The sequence below is a fragment of the Pseudopipra pipra genome, chromosome Z, assembly GCF_036250125.1.
Source record: "Pseudopipra pipra isolate bDixPip1 chromosome Z, bDixPip1.hap1, whole genome shotgun sequence".
Lineage (NCBI taxonomy): Eukaryota > Metazoa > Chordata > Aves > Passeriformes > Pipridae > Pseudopipra > Pseudopipra pipra.
In genome coordinates, this window is record NC_087581.1 from 33,244,447 (window position 1) to 33,264,955 (window position 20,509).

The 20,509-nt window shown below is 41.7% G+C and overlaps 1 protein-coding gene across 8 annotated transcripts in view; it reads left to right on the forward strand.

Annotated features, from left to right (window-relative positions):
• The window catches only part of ADAMTSL1 (ADAMTS like 1), a 399,489-nt gene that overhangs the window by 337,752 nt on the left and 41,228 nt on the right, over positions 1-20,509 (forward strand). For all 8 annotated transcript variants that reach the window (XM_064642565.1, XM_064642564.1, XM_064642566.1 and 5 more), the window contains 5 exons: positions 2,407-2,586; positions 4,090-4,243; positions 5,478-6,618; positions 13,221-13,348; positions 18,540-18,668. In XM_064642565.1, coding sequence (XP_064498635.1) covers positions 2,407-2,586; positions 4,090-4,243; positions 5,478-6,618; positions 13,221-13,348; positions 18,540-18,668 — 1,732 coding nt within the window. The remainder of the gene's footprint in view (positions 1-2,406; positions 2,587-4,089; positions 4,244-5,477; positions 6,619-13,220; positions 13,349-18,539; positions 18,669-20,509) is intronic.

The window sequence follows — 20,509 nt, forward strand, 5'->3', positions numbered from 1 at the left end:
CCCTCCTGAAGAGTCTGTAATCATCCAGAAGGGCACTCTAGTCACAGGTCTCATCCCACCAGGTTTCACTTATGCCAATGATGTCAAATTTCTGGGACTGGGCCAAAGCTTCGAGCTCCTCTTGTTTGTTCCTTTTTCTGCGTGTGTTAGTGGAGAAACATTTCAGGTGTGGTACATTGTAGCCAACACCTTGTGAGGCAGATTGAGGGATTCCCTAAGTGCTCCTTTTCTGAAGTTTTGGCACAGCATGCCATCGCTCATCTCTGGTGAGCCTGGTTTTGTCCCCTTCCCCCTCCAAGCTAGGTTAAAGCTCTGTCTACAAGCCTCTCTGGCTCCTGAGCTAGAACTCTGTTTCCCCTCCGAGATAGGAGCATCCTATCAGGTGTCAGTAGACCAGGTGTTGAGTAGATCATCCCATGGGCAACAAATCCAAAATTTTTCCAATCTCATCAACCTCAGAGGCACTCGTTGACCTGATGGATCTGTCTATTCCTATCAATATTATTCCTTGTTATTGGAAGGGTCTAAGAAATCACTGCCAGTGCTCCTGATCCCTCTACCAATTTTCCCAGGGACCTGCGCTCAGGCTTCTCTTTGTTATTTCATCACTGCCAGTTTGAACAACCAATAGCTGACAGTAATTAGAGGGCCTTACTGGACCTGGAGAGTTTTCCAGTAATGTCCCTTGCCTGAGCCTCTTGGAGACAGTAGACTTCCCTGTGAGTTGGGTCTGATCTGCATATCAGGCCCTCTGTTCCCCTTAGTAGGGAGTCTGCTATTACAACTATCCTTCTTTTCCTCTTAACAGAGGAGGTCGTGATGTGGGGTGCAGGTGATGTTGCTTTAGGAGGCCCCTCTATCCCAGAAGGACCTTTGCCCACCTAATCAGTTGTCTGGCCTTCTTGTGCCAGAACATCATACCTGTTCTAGAAGGCACACATCCTACCTTTCAAATTTTGGGAAGGAGGAGGAACCTTCCTCCTGATACATGCAGTGACCAGCTTCCAGCCTTCACCTTTAACAGACCCATGACTAACATTCCGTTGACTAATTACCCTGTAGGGTTCTAAGTCCATCTGCTTCTCCACTACAAATGAGGTCCAAGACTCCCCAGAGTCTTGAGGCTGTAGCATCTCTGAATGTAATCAGTCTCTCTCTTGCTCATTTGCTCCAATACTACAAAGCCTGTTCACTTTCTCTTGTAGCTCCTTCACCTGGTGACACAGCTCTTCAACCACAGCACACCTTCTGCAAAATAACTGTTCGTCTGCCCCAGCCTCATGAAGAGGCATCAGGCACTCCTGGCACCTGTGACCTGGAGGGCTGCATCTACCTCAGCAGGTCTGGCTGGCAGGAGAGCTCTGACACAGCTGATTTAGTGACTCTTGCAGCTACAGGGCATTGAGCTCTATGGCATGTCAACACCGTAAGTGAGGAAGCTAAAAGACTTACACTAGTAAGACTTAGGCTTTCTGCCTCTATTGGCTGCCCCTGGGTATTAAGGCTAGACTGAAGTTCATGCAGCTCTCTATATAAGAGAGAAGTGTCTTTCTGACTGCAAGATTTTCTAAAACACTCCTTTTAAACTGTTTAAGTTTTAATACTTCTTCATGTGGTTGTCTGCTTGTCATGCATAATTGCCATATTGCAAGCTATAAGCAACTCCTAGTCATGTTAGTGTAGTGCAGTAGTGCAAGCTCCCCCTTTCTTTTTCTAGGAGAAGGGAGAAAAAAAGTTGAGCTGGCTGGACTGAGCAGAACTGGGAGCCTGTTAACAGCCTCAGGAAAGAGATCCTCAGGAAAAAGGACTGAGCAACAAACTTTGCAAAAAACAATCAGGAAAGCTACTAAATTTACTTAATAAAAATTTCCTGCCCTGCTTGAGTAGAAAATGGACACAGAGAGGTATATTTATATTAAAGAGAGAGAAGAGGTGTATTCTCTGGATATTAATCATCCCAGCTTATTCATCTACTTCTGGGTGAGACTTTTCCACTCTCTGACACTCTGAGTATTACAGTCAGAGCTCAGATGGAGATATTAGCGTGTAGATCCTCACATCACATGCAAATGTCTCATTTTCCAGTTGATGGTTACAGGAAAGGACAAATTTTCCACCTCTATACTGCAATGCTGACCCATTGTTTCCATGTCTTTTGTACAGAATAGAACATTTCAGAAATACTAAAGCAGTTTTTCTAAATATTAGTAAAATAAGCTGCTTCCACTTTCCAAAATATTTTTGACATTTTTAAAGCAGTATACTTTGATGCCTCTCGGATTTTTGTTTTATGTTTTCTATTTGGCCAAAACCAAGTGTTGATTTTTACCCAAATTCAAAAGTAATTTTTGCTACAAGTTGCCATGCTGCAAGTGTGATGTAAAGTGGCTCATTCTTTTCTTGCAGTGTTCACAGACATGCGGCGGTGGTGTCCAGAAGCGAGATACACTTTGTAAGCAGCGCTTGGCAGATGGGAGCTTATTAATGCTGCCAGAAACCTTCTGCTCCATGCCAAGGACAGTTACCCAACAAGCCTGCAAAAATGAGGATTGTCCCAATGAGTGGCTGCTCTCTGACTGGACACAGGTATGCTATTCATATGCGTGAGTATTGTACAATTCTTGGAGGTGAAGTTCCTAAGTAATTTGGGATAGAGGAGCCAAATGAGGTCAGATGGCACAAAGCGTGTTATGCCCATTTTTGTCCTGTAATCTGTCCTTGTTGGGGTTGTAATCACTAGCTCCATGATCCTCTGTGGTGATTGCCTCCACAGATGTGCTTTAGATGTGCTTTAGCTATCCAACCACGCTATTAAGACCTCCCTTCTGGTGGGAAAAAAAGCCATGCTCAACACAATAAATCCCTGTCTCTGTCGATGCCTATGCTTATGTTCATCCAAGGCATCAGTGAAGAGTAATCTTTATTATCCCAGGCTAAATGCTTTTTGTTCCCAAAGCCTTCAGTTTAAGAATGGCAAAACAAACTCGCTTTACTGAAGTCTCTTGCACTTCCCCAGGCTCCCTTTCAGGCCCTGTATGGTTTAAAAATATTTCCCTTTATATTTATGACAGTATAACTAAAAATATAATTTGACTTTATAATGCCAGCAAGCACGAAAATCATTCCACATCTTGCAGTCTCTGCCACCACTCGTCTAGTTCTCTTTCATGGAAGAGAGTGGAAATTGTCCTAACTGTAAGAGAAATGCCAGACACCTCATAGAGGTGTCCCACCTGCTCTCTTCTTATGGTGATCTCTCTTGACCTTTTACTCAAATTACTGAATGTTTTCCTAAAGTCTTCTGCTAGGAGAGGTATAGCCATTCTGACAGTGAAGATGGTAATTACAGGGGTCTACCCATTTTCCAACCCGTTTTACAGGCTGCTGCCTGGGTCTCGGTGCAAAGGCACTGCTGCATTTTCACTTTCTTTGATGCTGTATACATAAATATGAAATATAATAGCCATGATGAAGTCCATTGAACAATGCCCACCTGTGCATCAAGTACCATGGTCTGGTATTAGAGGGTTTATACTTCTCTGTGTAAGCCACGTTGTAACTACTGGGCCGAGATAATTAATTGGTTACTGAAACGCTCATCTCTTTATTATTTCTAACAGATTTGCAACAGCAAAGCTCAAAGATTAAGCTTAGGCCAGATTTTAGCAGATGAGAATGCAACTGTGAACTGCAACTCAGTGAGCCTGCACTTGGGTACAAAAAGATGTTTTTCCAGCCAGCAGACAGAGACAGGTAGAAACAAAGTGCAAAGACTAGCTTTGATCTGTAGCATAGTACCATTAAAACAAGGGACATCATCTGACAGAAAAAATTGCTAAAGGAAGCATGTGAAGATTCAAGGCCTTACAGGACAGAAAATAGCTGATATTTCATCTCCCTACTGTGTCTGCACTGTTTTTAGCTGCATGATCAGGTGCTGCTCTGTTTTATTCTACTGCAGCATTTTGAAAACTGTAGCTGTTCTGTACTATGGTATGAGTATGCAATGTGGATATGGGAGATGAGGGGGCTGTGTGTGACAAGGAGCACTCTTTTCCTTTTTCCTAATGTTTCTCATCCTGTTCCTAGTGTTCAGTGAGCTGTGGAGAAGGCACACAGAGTCGAAATGCCATTTGCAGAAAGACACTGAAATCCGGGGGATTTGTTATCATCAATTCCTCACTCTGCCTGCCTTTGCCATTGTCATCCTTGATCAGGCCCTGTGCACTAGGCCCCTGTGCAAGTAAGTAGAAAAGATGTTTGGCAGTGTCAGTCCTTCACTAAGAAACCCATGCTATTACCTGCTCTATAACCTTCTTTTGCACTAGTGTTAGTCTTCCAGAGTGGGTTTTTCTGTCTATGAACAAGGCAAACCAATGGAGGAGAGCTACAGATTCTATTAGAGCTGGATGTGAGTAAATGTGCTGGAAAGGAACTACCAGTTTCTGGCAGAACTGACTCAAAATTCTGACCCAAATCTAGATCTAAATCTCACAGCTGGACTGTAGAGCCTCAGAGATACAGCACAGCATTCTGAGGGCAGGTGCAAATAAACTCTGCTAGAACAGCTGGAAGGAAAGTGGCTGGTGAGGGATTTTGCTGTAGATCATTTAAAAACATATTATTTCATTATGTCACTAAGAACCCTCTATGACCTGGGGTTTCTAACGAACCATGCAACACAAGTTGAATGTATTTTATGTTGGTATTTTGTGAATTTGTTGCTGCCCTTCACAAGACCAGTAGCCCCCCTGTATGCTCTTCCCTAGTTTGCAGTAAGCCATCTGGATATGTGAAAGTTAGTTTAGTTTCATCTTGACTCTGAAACTGCTAAATGTTACGTATGTAGGGAGGAAAGAAGATCAGACATTTAGAGCCAATGCTTGGACCAAATGTTGCGTGGTATTTACTAAAAATATACTATGCAGATTTATTTAGTGCTTCACAATAAAGATCTCTTATGTAGGGATCTGGTACCTGGAAGGACACACTGAACAAGTGCACTTTAAAAACATTTACCATGTTTTTAAGCCTGGTCCAGAGAGTTTTGTTCTGTTCACCATTACTCCTTGAGGCAGCAAGACTTTCAATCTTCCTTACCATTGTGAGCTGTAAGATCATGTTGCCTTTGAAGGTTTGGATGGTAAACACTTGTCTATTCAGTGCAGTTTTTAAGCAACAGTCTTCATTTAAGTACTTTAACAACAAGAACTACATTTCCACTCAAGTTTTCTCTCTCCCATAAAGCTTCTGTCCCTGGCTCTTTGATTTCTGTATATACTCTGGGCAGGGCTACTTTTGTGTTCCTAAAGTGTGCCTTGTTATTCCTCTTATTTTGATTGTTCTAATCTAATGTCCAGCAGCTAGTGGCCAGTTTTTCCCATTGCTGTTTAATGGGTCAAATGCTGCCAGCAGCAATGTAAACTGCTTGTTTTGTTTAATGGTATCACATACTAATAATATTAATGATATTTCAGGGCACAACAGGCCAGCTCATAATCAAAGCCCCCATATTATGGCTGTAAAGAAAGTTTACATCCAGACAAGGAAGCAGAAGAAACTACATTTTATTGTGGGTGGGTATGCCTACCTGCTGCCCAAAACTTCTGTTGTTCTCCGATGCCCTGTAAGGAGGTTCAGAAAATCAATGATTACTTGGGAGAAGGATGACAAGAGGCTCATCAGCTCAGCTCACGTCACCGTTGCACCCTATGGGTACATGAAAATCCATCGCTTGAAGCCTTCAGACTCTGGGACATACACCTGCACAGCAGGGCCAGCCCGGGAGAATTTCATAATTAAACTAATTGGAAGCAACAAGAAGATAATTGCTGGGCAGCCAACTGGTATTAGGGAGGAAGAGGCCATGAGAAAGGCCAGTTTAAATGAAGCCTTGAGAACAGAAGAGAAACATCTCAATGGGATTTTCTTCAATAGTAGCAATGCTGAAAAGCAAGGGCACCTTGCTAACCCCAGCAGATGGTATGACAGTATTGTCTCAAGGCTGCTACAGCAGAGGGGCTGGCCAGGGGAAAGTCTGGAGTCCTGGGAAGCCCAGGAGTCCATGGAGAGAAATGCATCCTCAGAAGAGGACCAGAACCGGGACCATAGCCTGCCATTTACTATGATTACAGAGCAGAAACGCTTGGATGATATCATAAGGAATTTGTCTCAACAGCCAGAGGAGCTTAAAGATATGTACACTGAGCAGCTTGTTGTGCAGCTGGCTCAAGAGGTTTTTAAGAGCCACTTGGAGCACCAGGAATTTGTCCTCAAAGCATCAATGCGAAAACTTGACTCAGTCTCAGTGGAGTACCCTTTCCACAGACAAGTTTCTGGATTTACCAGTTCCCTGAGGACATCATCTGCTGAAATGTTTCTTCCCACTTCTGTAGACCTGGCTAATGGCTTGCACAGACCTCATCAAAAGCCTGCCATTCTCCGGAAGATTTCAGCAGCACAACAGCTTTCTGCTTCAGAGGTTGTTACCCACCTGGGACAGACGGTGGTTCTGGCAAGTGGCACACTCAGCGTGCTGCTTCACTGTGAAGCAGTGGGAAATCCAAAGCCCACCATCAGCTGGGCTAAGAACGGAGACGAGGTGAAATACAATGATAGGTAAAACAAAACCCATTATTTAATTTTTAAGAAAATAATTGATATTTTGACTGTTAGGTTTCCATGTTTTACTGCCTGTCAGTCCCATGGACAAAACCAAATTTTGCTGTAGTCTGACTTCATAGCAGAAAGAAGGGCAAATGCATGCAAAGTGGTAAACAGGGCACTGTAACTCTTCAGGAAGGTTTGGATACTGGGTCAGACTGGTGTGACAAACAGGAACTTCTGACTGAGTAAACAAAGAGAAGGAATTGTAAAGTACTAAAACAGGTAAGTGCCTCATGCAGTGAACAGAGCCCTGCAGTGTCTGGAGACCGGGAGCCTTGTTTTATTTTCCCATCTAAAGGTAGAGATTTTTGCTATGAAGATTGGTATTCATATGTAATACCAATATGAAAGATATTTGTTGAATATGAAAGATACAAAGATTAGTTGTTGCTTATTACTAGTATCCTGTGTTGGAGATAAAAATTGCATTTCTCACAGTGCTCCAACAGGGTCTGTCTGCCATGGTTGTGGTAGCAGAAGACAGAGGAAGTAAGGCCTCTGGCTTCCAAACATACATCCATGCATAAAACTGCCCCAGGATAGACCTCAAGGGGCATTACCATCACCACTGGCATGTTCTGATGGAGTGTGCAAACTGTGGAACCATACTTCATGGCTGTTTCCAGCTCTGCTGTCGTCTCAACACGCTGATCTTTTAGCCTTAATCTTCTGATGTGCATGGGTGAATCCTCATCTGTTTAAACTCCAGAGTTCTGGACTCAGGTGTAGCCAGAGAACTTGAGTAACAGAACACTTTTATCTGTGTACCACAGAAAGTATACTGTTTTTCTTTCAGGTACCCTTTGCTTTCCTATCACTCCACATTATTCATTTGTGTGCAAGGGCACACAATAAGACATTATTTTCAGTGCTTGTCATATGCCTAACTGTGTTGATAACAAATTTTTCTTATGTGTATACTTGGAATTTTATATTTTGGTTCTGTTCTGTGAGAAAGTGATATGTAAGAACAGGCAGAGAGTGTAACAGACAGTAATATTGACCAACATGGTACAACGAAGCTGTCCAGGGATCTCGTAGCCACTCTTTCTGCACAAGATACTGACCTCAGCTAAGACATCTGCATGTAGTCACTTTTTTACTATGACAACTGAATTACTCCAAAAATAATTGTTTTCTCTAATAATCTGAATTTCCTGATTCTTGCCTCTCTGTCTGAAGGCTAGTAAGTATATTAGATTTTGCACACCAAAAAACGGTAACTTTTGAAAGGGGGAGAGGTCACTAAGAACAAGAATGTATCTCTGGTGGAAATCATATGCACTCATAATCAAGACTTGAACCCATAACATCCCTTCACATGGTCATATTCCTGTGAAAATATCTTTATGCCACCCCGAAAAAAAAGCTTCAATTTTTACTGCCAGTAGTTATATCCCATTGGAATTGTGACATTAAGGGATTTTTGTTTTCTCTACTTGAAATGACTGTGACTTCTGTGGTATGCATGAAAGGGAAGGCAGGTTACATAAAGTCCACATGTGCTTGATGCTGGACACTACACTGAAGAGAAAATGGCAAGTTTATTTCATACCATATAAACTGTGATCGTGTTGCAAGAGGTAGATTCATTTAGCTGAAATAAAACAGTCTTATTATTTCTCAAGTTTTAGTTCAAATTTTTTTATATGTAGTTTTACAATTCCTTTTCAACCATTTTTTTCCATTCAGTTTGGCTGAAATAGCATTAAATGCTGTGTTCTGTTTCTGAATTGTTAGGCCATTTTGTGTGTGCTCAAAATTTCTATCAGAAAGACTCAGAAAAATATAATTTCTTTGCCAGTAAGTAGCATTATTCGTTGACAACTCTTCTTTAAATGTTGAGGCAGTTTCCACTTTATGAACTTCCTTCTGTACTCATCATTTATGGTTCCTCAGGTTGGTGAGTGGAGACGAAATGACTGTGCTCTGAGTTTTAGATGTACTCAGCACCTGTAAGTTTGGAGGTAACAGAAGTTTAGAAATCATGGTACATAAAAAAGTTGGGCTGTGGATTTTTTGCTGGGTTTTTTAACAGCAGTATTCTCATTTTGGCTGAGATTGCTCTTGCTGTCAGCCAGTCAGCTGTGTCAATGAAAGCTGCAGTTTAAGCAGTCTCACAGTGTGCTGCTGTAAACTGCAAGGCCATGTGCATGCAATGGTGTTTGGTGCCTAAGCTGTCTTTCAGCTCTGCAGTTTGTCTTCTTCGTACTTTGTCAGCCACTGAATGGAGAAGAGTAACCAATTTACCAGCCCACCTCTATCTTAATGGGGATAAGAAAACTAATGTATGTGGACTTTCCCATACCAGTGTCAAAGAGAGACACTTTTGTTGAGGAGGGCCAGAGGGTAGTGCTGAAGTTTCTCAGATCATGCCCTACTAAATATACTGAAGTTCCAGAAGTACTTGGTTTGTGTTGTGATTTTTTAGAGTGTAGGCTGGTTGTTTTAGGTTGGGTGATAGGTATCTATATTGTACATACAAAACACTGAGATAAAGGCACACACTTTATTGCATTGTGGCCATGGATTTTGTCTAGATCAGCGATGTCCAGTAATGATAATCAAGGTATGGCTCTGTTCCCACTGCCCCATTCCATCTGCTGTTTCATCCATTTAAAAGTACGACTCCTACTGTGTAACTACACTTGCAAAAATTAATTTCTTTAGGTTTGGTCTCGGTACTATCAAAAAAAAATTTATCACAGGCCCCCAAAAAATGTTGTTTTTCAGTTACTCAGTGGAATGAAAACATATGATACAAAAAGCTGCAGCACTTGAAAATATCTTCAGTTTCAGTAAAAGATTCCTGACTCGTGTCTGCATATTCAGCCTGAGTGCATATTTAACATGAGTGTCCGTACGCTCTCCTAGGGTTAAAATGTCAAGTTAGCAATAGCGTGGGTTCTGAGTGCCATTTCAGAGCCTCATAGTATATGTACCAAGAGTCTATGGACTCTGTATATGATGGAAAACATTGTACTTTGAAGAATATTCAGATTTACTTCCTTAGGAATCAGTTTTAAAAGTGAAAAATCTTTGCAGAATTTATGCATGGTTTAGTAAGCCTTCCAAGTATGCTGTGGACAAGAAGCAGAATGTAAATAGTAGGTGATACAGAGTTAGGTGTTTGTGAGTTGCTATCTGAATTAGTCACTGATACATTTCCTGTAAAATACATTTTTGTCTTGGAGACAATGCAGTATGGAGCAACTGAGATGAAACTGATTAAACATTAAGCTGTATTATTTTAAGTCCATAAATGAGATTCTGAAGACATGCTGGTGACAGAAAGAATTGCTACAGCTGGTATTTTTTTCACCACTGACAAGCAACTCAATACATAACAAAAATAGCAATCTATGAGCAAATAGGGAAATCAGCCAAAATAATTCTATATAAAGAGGGATAACAAAAGATCTGCTCCCAAGAAAAGTAGCTATGCCAAATTGTGACACACAAATAACACAAAGAATTATTGAAAAGAAGAGGATATTAGTTTGCTTCTGGAGAAGTACATTAAAACTTAGGTTTAAAAGATAGGAGGATGGAGCTGTGTTGGAATTTATTTTTTTTAAAAAGGCAAGTATCTGACTGGCATATTCCTATTTCTAAAAATATTTGTGCTGGATCTTGAGGTGACTTAAGCTGACAAAGAGAGATTGACATCAGCACAGGTGATAACAACAAACAGTTATGCAACATTGTGTTTTACAAGATGTAATGTTAGGCAAGCTCTTTCCTCAACTTGAAGATGACAGAAACATTTATTAAAATGTTTTTAGGGGGCTTGTAGGCATTAGTTTGATGTAGAACTAGAAGATCAGCCTAAATACTGTATTTGCACACATACAGGCAGAATGTACATGACCTTTAAATGTTACAGAGTTGTATAATTTGGGACAACTTCTGCAACTCTAATGGATTTCATGTACTGATTGAACCAGTCAGTGTTAAACTAAAAAATTTACATGTGAGATACTGATGCATGCTAACACTAGTTTTCTAAGTAGAAAAATTGTTAGCTTTTGTCACTGTTAGAAGTGGCTAACTAGAAATCAGCCCTGTTTATGGCTGTCATGGTTTGAGATAGTCCCGAAATCCAATTCCCTAGCTCCATACCCCCTCCCACATCTCAGCCTCATGTGAGATGGGCTTTTCCAGACAAAACACACCAGACTCAAAGTGGGGGAAAGGGAATATATTACAACGACTGTACAAATAAATACCATATCACATTATACACACGATCATAACTATCTCTACCATGACATATAGTATTTACAATGGATCAGATCTCTTCTCCCCTCCAAATAAAAGTCCAGGAGGGAAAGAAGGACAGATCCCTTCCAGTCCTTAAGCAGCAGCTCCTCTTCTGTCCTCCATGCAGCAGTAACTGGGTTGTGGTAGCTGGATCTCTGTTCAACATACACAAGGGGGTCTCCAAGCCCCTCGGCTCTCCTTTGGTCCAAGCGAAGGCCTCACCTGTGGACTGCCAGCAGGGACAAGACTCGCATCACCACAGGCATATCACGAAATGCCGGGGCATCTTCGTGAAAGTCCCTTCCTCAGGGGATTCAAATTCCCGTTTGCAGAGCTCCGTGCTCTGTCTCCAGGCAGCGGGGGGGGCGAAGCCCTCCTCCACATTCCTTTGGCTGTCCTGGTCCAGCTTCAGGATGCCTTTGAGCTTCTCAGCTCCTCTCTGTAAGTGCTGTAGCACTCCAAGGCTCTTTCAAGTAAGAGTCCATCATCTTCCTCCTTCCAGGAGGTCTCAAAGGAGTTTTGGGGGGTCTGGTACAGCCTTACCCCAAACTCTGTCTCTCAGCTGCTGGTTCTCTCTCTCTCCTTTTCCAGGAGTCTTTTCTCTGGTGCTGCATGTTGCTTCTGCTGCTCCTTCAGTTCAGGTCCTTATCTCTGGCTCTCTGCCACCGTTTTTCTGGTCAGTCCCGGCTGCTGCTCTGTGCCCATGGAGAAAACATCTCCCAGCATAACTACAGGCACCTAGCCCAGCTTTATGCTGTTCCAGGTCCCTGCAGCCCCCCAGCCAGGGGCTGGGAGGCCCCAGAGGGCCCAAGGGGCTTAGAGCCCCTTCCTCGTGGCTCTACAACATGGCCACCTCTCCTACAACAATCAAAAACTACAACTCATCTCTTCCAGTCTGGTTGTGATATGTTTACATTTCTGCAGGAGCGCCCATTGGATAAAACTTCAAAACTTCTAGGGGTTTCCACCCCTTGGGGTCTACCACTTTTCTCAGCCTCTGGGGAAAAACAAGGTCCAAACCACGACAATGGCTAAGAGGTTAAGAAAAAGATCCTTGGCAATGGAAGTGGGAAGGGAATTATTTCAACCAATGGTGGTTTTTTGGTTGTGCAAGCATAGATGCAATTTAAAAAATATTAATGTTTGTTTTGCAAATATGCATTTTTCTAGGCATTTACAAAACTTGATTAACAATGGGCAGCTCTTTTATTTATAATTTTTTTTTATTATTACTCACAAAAGGGTGAAAAAAAAATTATTTTAACTCTGGATATTTTTCCTGTAATAGATTTTGATGGGTGGCCCTAATATGGTTTGTTTTAGAGATCTACCACCCCCAGCATTGTGCAAAATCAGGTATCTGCTGCTTTTTGGTGCATAAGAAAACCGTTTTCATTGTGGGGATGGGAGTGTAAAAAAACTCATCAGTTCCAGGATCTGTGAGCAGACTTTTATTGCATGTGTTTTACATGCATTTCCCACCCCCACTTTCACTCTTGCCATTATCAATCACAGCCTCAACTAAGAGTTTACATGCAACAGCTGCTGAAAGTGCTGATGAGAACAATATAATTAGATTTTATCAACAGTTTCAGCTAAAAAAAAAAAAGAAGTTAAGAGAGGAACAGTAATCATGAAATTCACTGTGCTGAAAATAAGGGTATGTAAGCATTGACAAGAGGACTGAATTCTTGCTGAGACAGGACCTGATGAGTTATACCACTGCAAAACTGGACTGTGAAAAGAAGCAGTTCATAGGAGCACTAAGGCCATGTTCATCCCATTTACCCATAGTCAGTACACTGAGATTATGGTAGGCTCCTCTTACTGGCAGAAGAAACAGTTGGTAGTTCCCTTCACTTCTTTCTGCATAGCTTCATCAGGTTTCCTGACTTTTCCCTTGCAATAATTTGGTTTTTCTTTAATATTGCTACTCCTGTGTTGCAGAACTAGAAGACAGCAAGACTAGGGAACTCATTCAGTATTGTACAGAAGTGGCACAGCAGAGGAGGAAGTTTTACACACGCTGGGCAGATGTCGTAATTGCTTGGCAATCTTTCTCTAATACGCATATCAGCAGTACAAGAACCAAGGATGAGACTAAAATTTAGTTTAAGTAATCACAGCTTACAGTCTCAATGTAAGACTTTAAATTTCTTAATAGATTTTTAAATATCACTTAAAGGCCTGAACTATAAAAAAATTACCTACAACTGAAAAATTCACAGTAAATGTGTTCATGTTCACATGAACTAAGAGACTGTTGCATCTTTCATTCTGTTTTACTGCAGGATACTCCTTCAGCCTGATGACTCCTTGCAGATTCTAGCACCTGTGGAAGCTGATGTGGGTTTCTATGCTTGCAATGCATCCAATGCCTTGGGATCTGACTCTGTCTCCATTGCTGTTACTCTAGCAGGTAATAGTTCAACCTTTATGATTGCAGGATGGTCCATGTTATTTGTGTGATTCCGGACCAAAGTTGTTTGTAGTGCAACAGGTGGCTGATGAAGCTGAGTGTGTAACGTGAGTCAGCAGAGGTACGCTGGGGAAAACAGAGGGTGTGAACTCTGGAAAACCCTGAGGCATAGTCCAGCATTCATAGATAGTTTGTGAGGCTTATATATTTCTGTAAGAAATCAATGCTTTTTCTCACATGACATGTGCTCTTAAGACAGTGCTTATCCTGGTTATTTGCAGCTTATATGGGCAATGCAGTCCCAGCCTCCCAATTCATATGCTTCGTTTTAAAGCTACCACTGATCTCTTCAAGTCTAACAATCTGATTGAAGGACTTACTCAGATGTACATTCAGCAATCTGGAAAACTACTAGAGCTGAAGAGCTAGTTCCTTGCAGGATCAAGCCCTCTATCATATACGAGCACAAGCGTGGCTGACACCATTTCAATTGCTAGCAAATAGAAGTTCACAAAAAAATTAATTTCCATATTTCCATTTTTCTAGTAACAGTTGTGTTCTAAAGTAGACTAAATATCCTGTGTTAGTTTAGAATCCAGTTCTAAAGAAAACTCATCCATATAAAAGCCAAGGGGAATGGGTGGTAGTGCATGAATCCAGCTTCTTCAGGGTCCATTGACAGGCAATGCCAGCAGGCTCACAACCACACCAGGACTAGCAGAAGGGTGGAGAAGCAAACATGAATTAAGAGCTGCCCAGTAAGATAAAGGAACAGAACAAACAGGTAATGACTGTGACAGGGTGTGCTGGTTTAAAGGTAAACCAGCAGGGGAAATGAACTCAACTCAAAAGAGAGATTATAAGTCAGAATAACAATTTAATAAAATAATACAATAAGTACGATTTTACAGACAAACAATTGGTTTTAACCCACAAAACCCAAATGTATAACCCAGCACCCTGGGGCATGAACAGAGTGGTGTTCTTTGGGCCCCCTGAGTCCAAAGGAAAAGGAGAGGGAAAAACCTGTTGGTGAGAGTGCTGTTGCAGTCTGATGAAGAGTGGTGGTTGCAGTCTGGTTGAAAAGTGGTGATTGCAGTCCAGTCGAGAGCAGTGATTTGCAGTCTGGTTGAGAGCGGTGGCTTGCAGTCTTCCTCTGGTTAAAAAGGTCCCAAGACTCCAAGATTATATATCCTCCAGTTCAGGCAGGAATGCTCAGTACCTCCCTCTGGGCAGGGGGTTCCTTAATGGGTGTGAGGACAAGAGCAACTCCTATCTCGCAGGCCTCTTAACACCTAGTTTATAGCCTGATGTAGTGGTTTGGACTTTGTTTTCCCCCAGAGGCTAAGAAAAGTGGTAGACCCCAAGGGGTGGAAACCCCTAGAAGTTTTGAAGTTTTATCCAATGGGCGCTCCTGCAAAAATGTCAACATCCCAGAAGCACCGGAAGAGATGAGTTGTAGTTTTAGGTTGTTGTAGGAGAGGTGGCCATGTTGTGAGCCACGAGGAAGGGGCTCTAAGCCCCTTGGGCCCTTTGGGACCTCCCAGCCCCTGGCTGGGGGGCTGCAGGGACCTGGAACAGCATAAAGCTGGGCTAGGTGCCTGTAGTTATGCCGGGAGATGTTTTTCTCCATGGGCACAGAGCAGCAGCCAGGACTGACCAGAGAAACGGTGGCAGAGATAAGGACTGATAAGGACCTGAAGGAGCAGCAGAAGCAACATGCAGCACCAGAGAAAGGACTCCTGGAAGGAGAGCCGGGAAAAGGAGAGCCAACAGCTGAGAGACAGAGTTCTGGGGAGGAGCCTTGGAGTACAGCAGCACCAGAGAGAGAGAGGAGCTGAGAAACTCAAGGGACGTCCCGGAGCTGGACCGGGACGGCCAGATGGAATGCGGGGGGAGTTGACCTTGGCTCCCCCCCTTGCACTGCTGCCGCGGTGGCAGCCTGAGAGACAGGGCACAGAAGCCCTGCAAGAGATACCAGACAGTCACGAAGACCCCCCTGTGTCTTCGTGATATGACGTGGTGATACGACCTTGTCTGGGGTTACGAAGTCCACGGAAGACCCCTCGGTTGGAGGCGATGGGGCCGAGAGAGAAGCTTGGATATCTCCCTCGTGAGTGCTGGCAGAAAGCCAGCCACAGCTGCTGCATGCATGAGATGGGGAGAACCTGCTGCCTTAGAAGATGCTGCTGCTTAAGGACTGGAAGGGATCTGTCCTTCTTTCCCTCCTGGACTTTTATTTGGAGGGGAGAGGAGACCTGATCCACTGTAAATACTATATGTCATGGTAGAGATAGTTTGTGATCGTGTGTATAATGTGATATGGTATTTATTTGTACAGTCATTGTAATATATTCCCTTTCCCACACTTTGAGTCTGGCGTGTTTTGTCTGGAAAAACCCATCTCACATTAGGTCGAGATGTGGGAGGGGGGGATGGAGCTAGGGAATTGGATTTTGGGGCTATCTCAAACCATGACACCTGACGAGTCAGGATCTATGTGCAGATGGTGTAAATGGTTCATTGATAACAGTTTCTGGGAAATGGCATGGAAGGCCAAGGGAATACACAGTTTTGGGTTACACCCATCCAGTGATAAACTGGTCTCAGCTGTCCTAACTAGGACACAGGGCAGAGAGGTCTTACAGAAGGAGGATCCTATTTATCACCAAGGCTAAAGGAAACACATTAGGAGTGCTAGAAAGCTTATTGATTTTTTGACCTCTGCATTTCACTGCTCCAGCATGTGAAAACATTTGGAAGCCTCCAGTGCACAAGCAGCTGCCAGTGTATCCACGTGTAATTAGAGGAAGCTGTTGGTATGCTTTAATTTTTAAAGTTAATTTTTTTACACCAAACACAGAGAAAATTTCAGTTAAGAGAAGCAATAAGAAAATGTAAGAATGCAGCAGTGGCCAGCAGTGGAGCTCAGATGATCAGTAAATCAACTGGAAAGACCTTGTCTGTCCCTTAGGAGGAGAACAGCTGAATGTTCCAGAGTGAAAAAGGAAGATCTCCATCAGAGCTACATATTACCTGTAGGCAAAACCAAAGAGACTGATCCTTTTTACACTACTGCAGATCAGGAATGTCTTTGCTGAATCCTGGGCAGCAGGGTGGAGGTGCAGCTGTTAAGACAGTATCATATTTTAGAAGGAGCAACTCCACATTAAATATCTTGTGTTGCACCACCATGAAGCTGAACATCAGGTTAAAAAAATCATCAGTTAAAACTGGTATTCTGTCCACGTAGTTCCAGTGAGTTTAAAAGCCATAGTCTTTGTACAACTTAGTTTGTGGAGACAATTTTGTGTGATTGTATGAGAAATAAATGGAGCATTAGGTATACGTGTAGCACAGGAAGGCTATTAGCTTTTTGATTATAATTAATTATCAAGGCCATAGTTTAACCTTTTAGGTGAATTAACATTCATACATCCCAGACTCAAGCTGAACTCCTCTTAGGAACTGATATATGTTTTCATCTCACATCCAAGGCAAAGAGCTGAACAGTCTATAAAATGAGACCATAAATATCAAAGTGAGATACTGAACAGTTTTTGGAACAAAGTAACAATCTTTTTGGCATAACAGAAGTATTTTCTCCAAAAAAACCTGGAAAGATGAGATCATCTTTAGAGGGATCAGGAGTGGGGCTGAAAGCTTATTTCATTGAAGAATTCTCTGATTCATTTTACACATGCATGGAAAAAAAAGACAGTGGGATATGCTTCCTTTTTTTTTTAGTGGTTTCCTACTCATTTATGGGTTGAACACCTAAAATATTTTTAATCTTTTGATGACATTGTGGAAACCAATCAGGAATATAAAAGGTTGATGGATAGCTGAGCAATTTTTCTTTCTTTACTTTAGACTTTGCCTTAGAGTATCAAAACTTCTGCAGATACTTCAAAAATAAAATGTAATAGTTTCCTTAGCTATTCTTAGGCATTAAAATCACTAAAATAAAAAAATATAGAATACAAAAAACATACCCAAACTGACACAAGAGGAATTCCAGGTGAATGGCATCTTTTAAAAGCTCTGGAAATACAGCTATAAGGACCTATTTATATTTAGGACTGAATTGAATTTTCAGGACTCTCCATGAGGTCAATGTAACCAAATTCTTTTTCTCACTTCCATCTTTTCTTCCTTGGTCACCTCCAGATAAACATACAAATGAAGCCAGTAATAGACACTAGCTTAAAACTGCAGCTTTTTTAGGCAAATGGTGATATCCGAACCTATTTTGTATCTGACCATTTATTTAAAATGGACTGGAAAAAAAGGATTTATAGATTTTTCGAAAATGACAAATTTGAAGATATAACATTGTGTCAAAACCACCCAGGTCCTATACCATTTAAAGCAATGTTGTCATGTTCTGCCACTCCTGCAACATCCTGAGATTTGGCTGAGGCAGAGAAGTGCCTTGATTTAGCTCTTGTCAGCTTTGCTGATTCACTTCTCTCTCTAAAAGCTAAACTTGGGTACCTCTGATCTGTTTTCTGCCACCGATGTTGGAAGCACACTGAAAACAATTTGAAAAGTTTGTTGTGGGCAAAGCAGTATCACTATTAGAGATAAACTCCTTTCCATTAGAGAACCCGTTTTGTTTTACTTAAAGCCTGTAATAACAGTGTTATACATTAATACTGTTTATACCCCTCATCATCTTGTAGTAGACATTATGAGAAAACTTTCTAGTGATCACCTGGTCTTCCCCATCCCAGTGATTCCACTGTAGGTTAAAGAAACCACGATCTATGTGTATAAACAGCTTGCATGTTGCTCTAAACTTCCTCCACTATTAATGTGCCTGTAGCCATCACTCAGGCTCCTATGTCTGGTCTTTGGTAAAGGGTGATATTTGGTTGCAGCAGTAGGCAAGCATCTTGCTGCAGCTGCAGCTGCACTGGGGTTTATTGATTCAGCTGGTTCTCATGTGTCCATATGGCTTTAATGGTATTCTGCGTATGCTCCAAGTATGCTTTTTCTTTTTTCAAGACAGCTTTACAGATGGAATTTGGTGACACTGAAGTATTATAAAAAGCAGCTGACCTCATATTCAGCGTTTTCACTTATTCACATGTCTGGTGTGTGTACCTCCACACAGAGTGTTCCAGGTCATCTGTCCCATGAGTCCAGTGTGCTTGGTTTTATAAACTGTGGTGCTTCTTTTATGCAGGAAAGCCACTGATAAAGGCATCAAGAGCTACTGTGATCAACACTGAATTACCTGCTGTCACTGTTGATATTGGAAGCATGGTGAAAACAATCCAGAAAGCAAATGTTACCATTAACTGCCACGTTGCAGGTAAAAAATTATTATGTTTCCCAGAATAATATAATAATAATAATAATAATAATAATAATAATAATAATAATAATAATAATAATAATAATAATAATATAGCCTTTGGCTATAAATTTCTGTGGGATTCTTTGCTAAATTGATATCTCCAGTTGCAGCTGGGTAAAATTACAGGTTTTCCTAGGTCTCATTGCTTCCATTAATTCTTAGCATAGAACTTGTCCTCCTTTCATCTGTACCAAACAAGGTGAGTGTAGTGGCTTAAGTAGATTGGGCTGAGAAAATATGACAGGCATCATTGTTGGAGATACACAGTATGATGTGGGTACGAGAAAACTGATACACGTTCCTACATGCTGGGGATGTTTGCTGAGAATATACAACCTTGGACTGATTCATTTCCTCACTGATGGGGTTTTTAGAGACCACACCACTTAGTTTCTTCTTTTCCTGCCAAACTTCTATTTTAAATTAAAGACAGGTTAGTACACTGTTTTTTTCTGGTTTTTCTCTTTTTTTTTTTTTTTTTTTTTTCATGTTGAGAGTGCAGGAATTAAGAGGAATTCTGCTGAAACAGGATTCTCCCTCAAAATGTTTTCCAGCCAGAGACTGAATGTCCTTACAGAGGCAGTTTGTCTCTTTCCAATAGTAACCAAAATAGATTGACCTTACCTGCGTGTGCCAGTCCTCTGGCTGTTGGTGGGAATGGTGTTGATATGGCGAGGATGGGTGAGGGAAGGGAGAGAGGGAAATCTCTTAAGACCCAGGGCCAGACCATTGATTCATTACACTTTCAAGCATATTATGACGAGGCACGGGACAGAAGGGAGTAGCCTATAAAACATAAAGTAAGCCATGCTGAATGTTACATAAATAGCTGGGGTGGAGACTTGTATGAAGTCTCTTAGACTCTTGCTTTAGTTTCTTGTCCCATAGCAAAGCTACTTTAGATAACTCTATGTAAGCATCTGCACTGCAATGATGCAAATACCCTGCTTTTTTTACACTTTGTGCTTGCTTTAAGTACTTATGGTTGTAAGTTTTCCTTCTTCAAGTGCTGCCAACCACACTTCTATGCAAATTATTACCTGAAAAAGAGTACTTGTCTCAAGTTTCACTGTTTGGTCATGGGTCCTTTAGCAAAACATACATCATAGCTGGGCATATTGTGTTTGCAATAGCAAAACACTAATCTGGAATCACAATTTATTAATTACTCTCAGTGGGCTGAGGGAAAGAAAAGTACGGTATCATTTTTCCTAGTGGTTCATGAAGGAGTAAATTCAGTTATTCTCTTGTCCTCTCAATTATAAACATTAGACACTGTCTTCAATCAGACTGGTGGCCAGTGACTTGCAAGGAAGAAGATGAAAGTAGCATTCTTTTTACTCCCACGCACCTGCATGGTCACCTGCACTGACATTTGTGATAGAGATTAAATGTTATATGAACTTAAATTATTCTGGACTTCTCTTTCTGGGCTCTCTCAGCTGCAGATGGGGAGGACCCACAGATGCAGACAGTGATTGATGATTCAAGAAGTGCAGCCATTTCCCTTCAGTATAAAGGTATCATATAAAGAATAGGATGTGGCTAAGTGCCACAGTACTTACAGTATCAGAAAACTACAGGAGGGGAGCCGAACATGGTCGGGGGCAAAGATTCAAGGCTTTTTCTGAGAGGAAAATCATCTCTAGCAGTTTTATGAAACTTACCTATTATGGCAACATACATCCACAATGGAAATTTTTAGCAGTGTCACAGCAGAATTTGTATTCTCTCCTTGGAGAAGGCTTTTTGCCAGCTAGTAGCATTGCTGTATATTGGAATGTTCTGTGATGCAG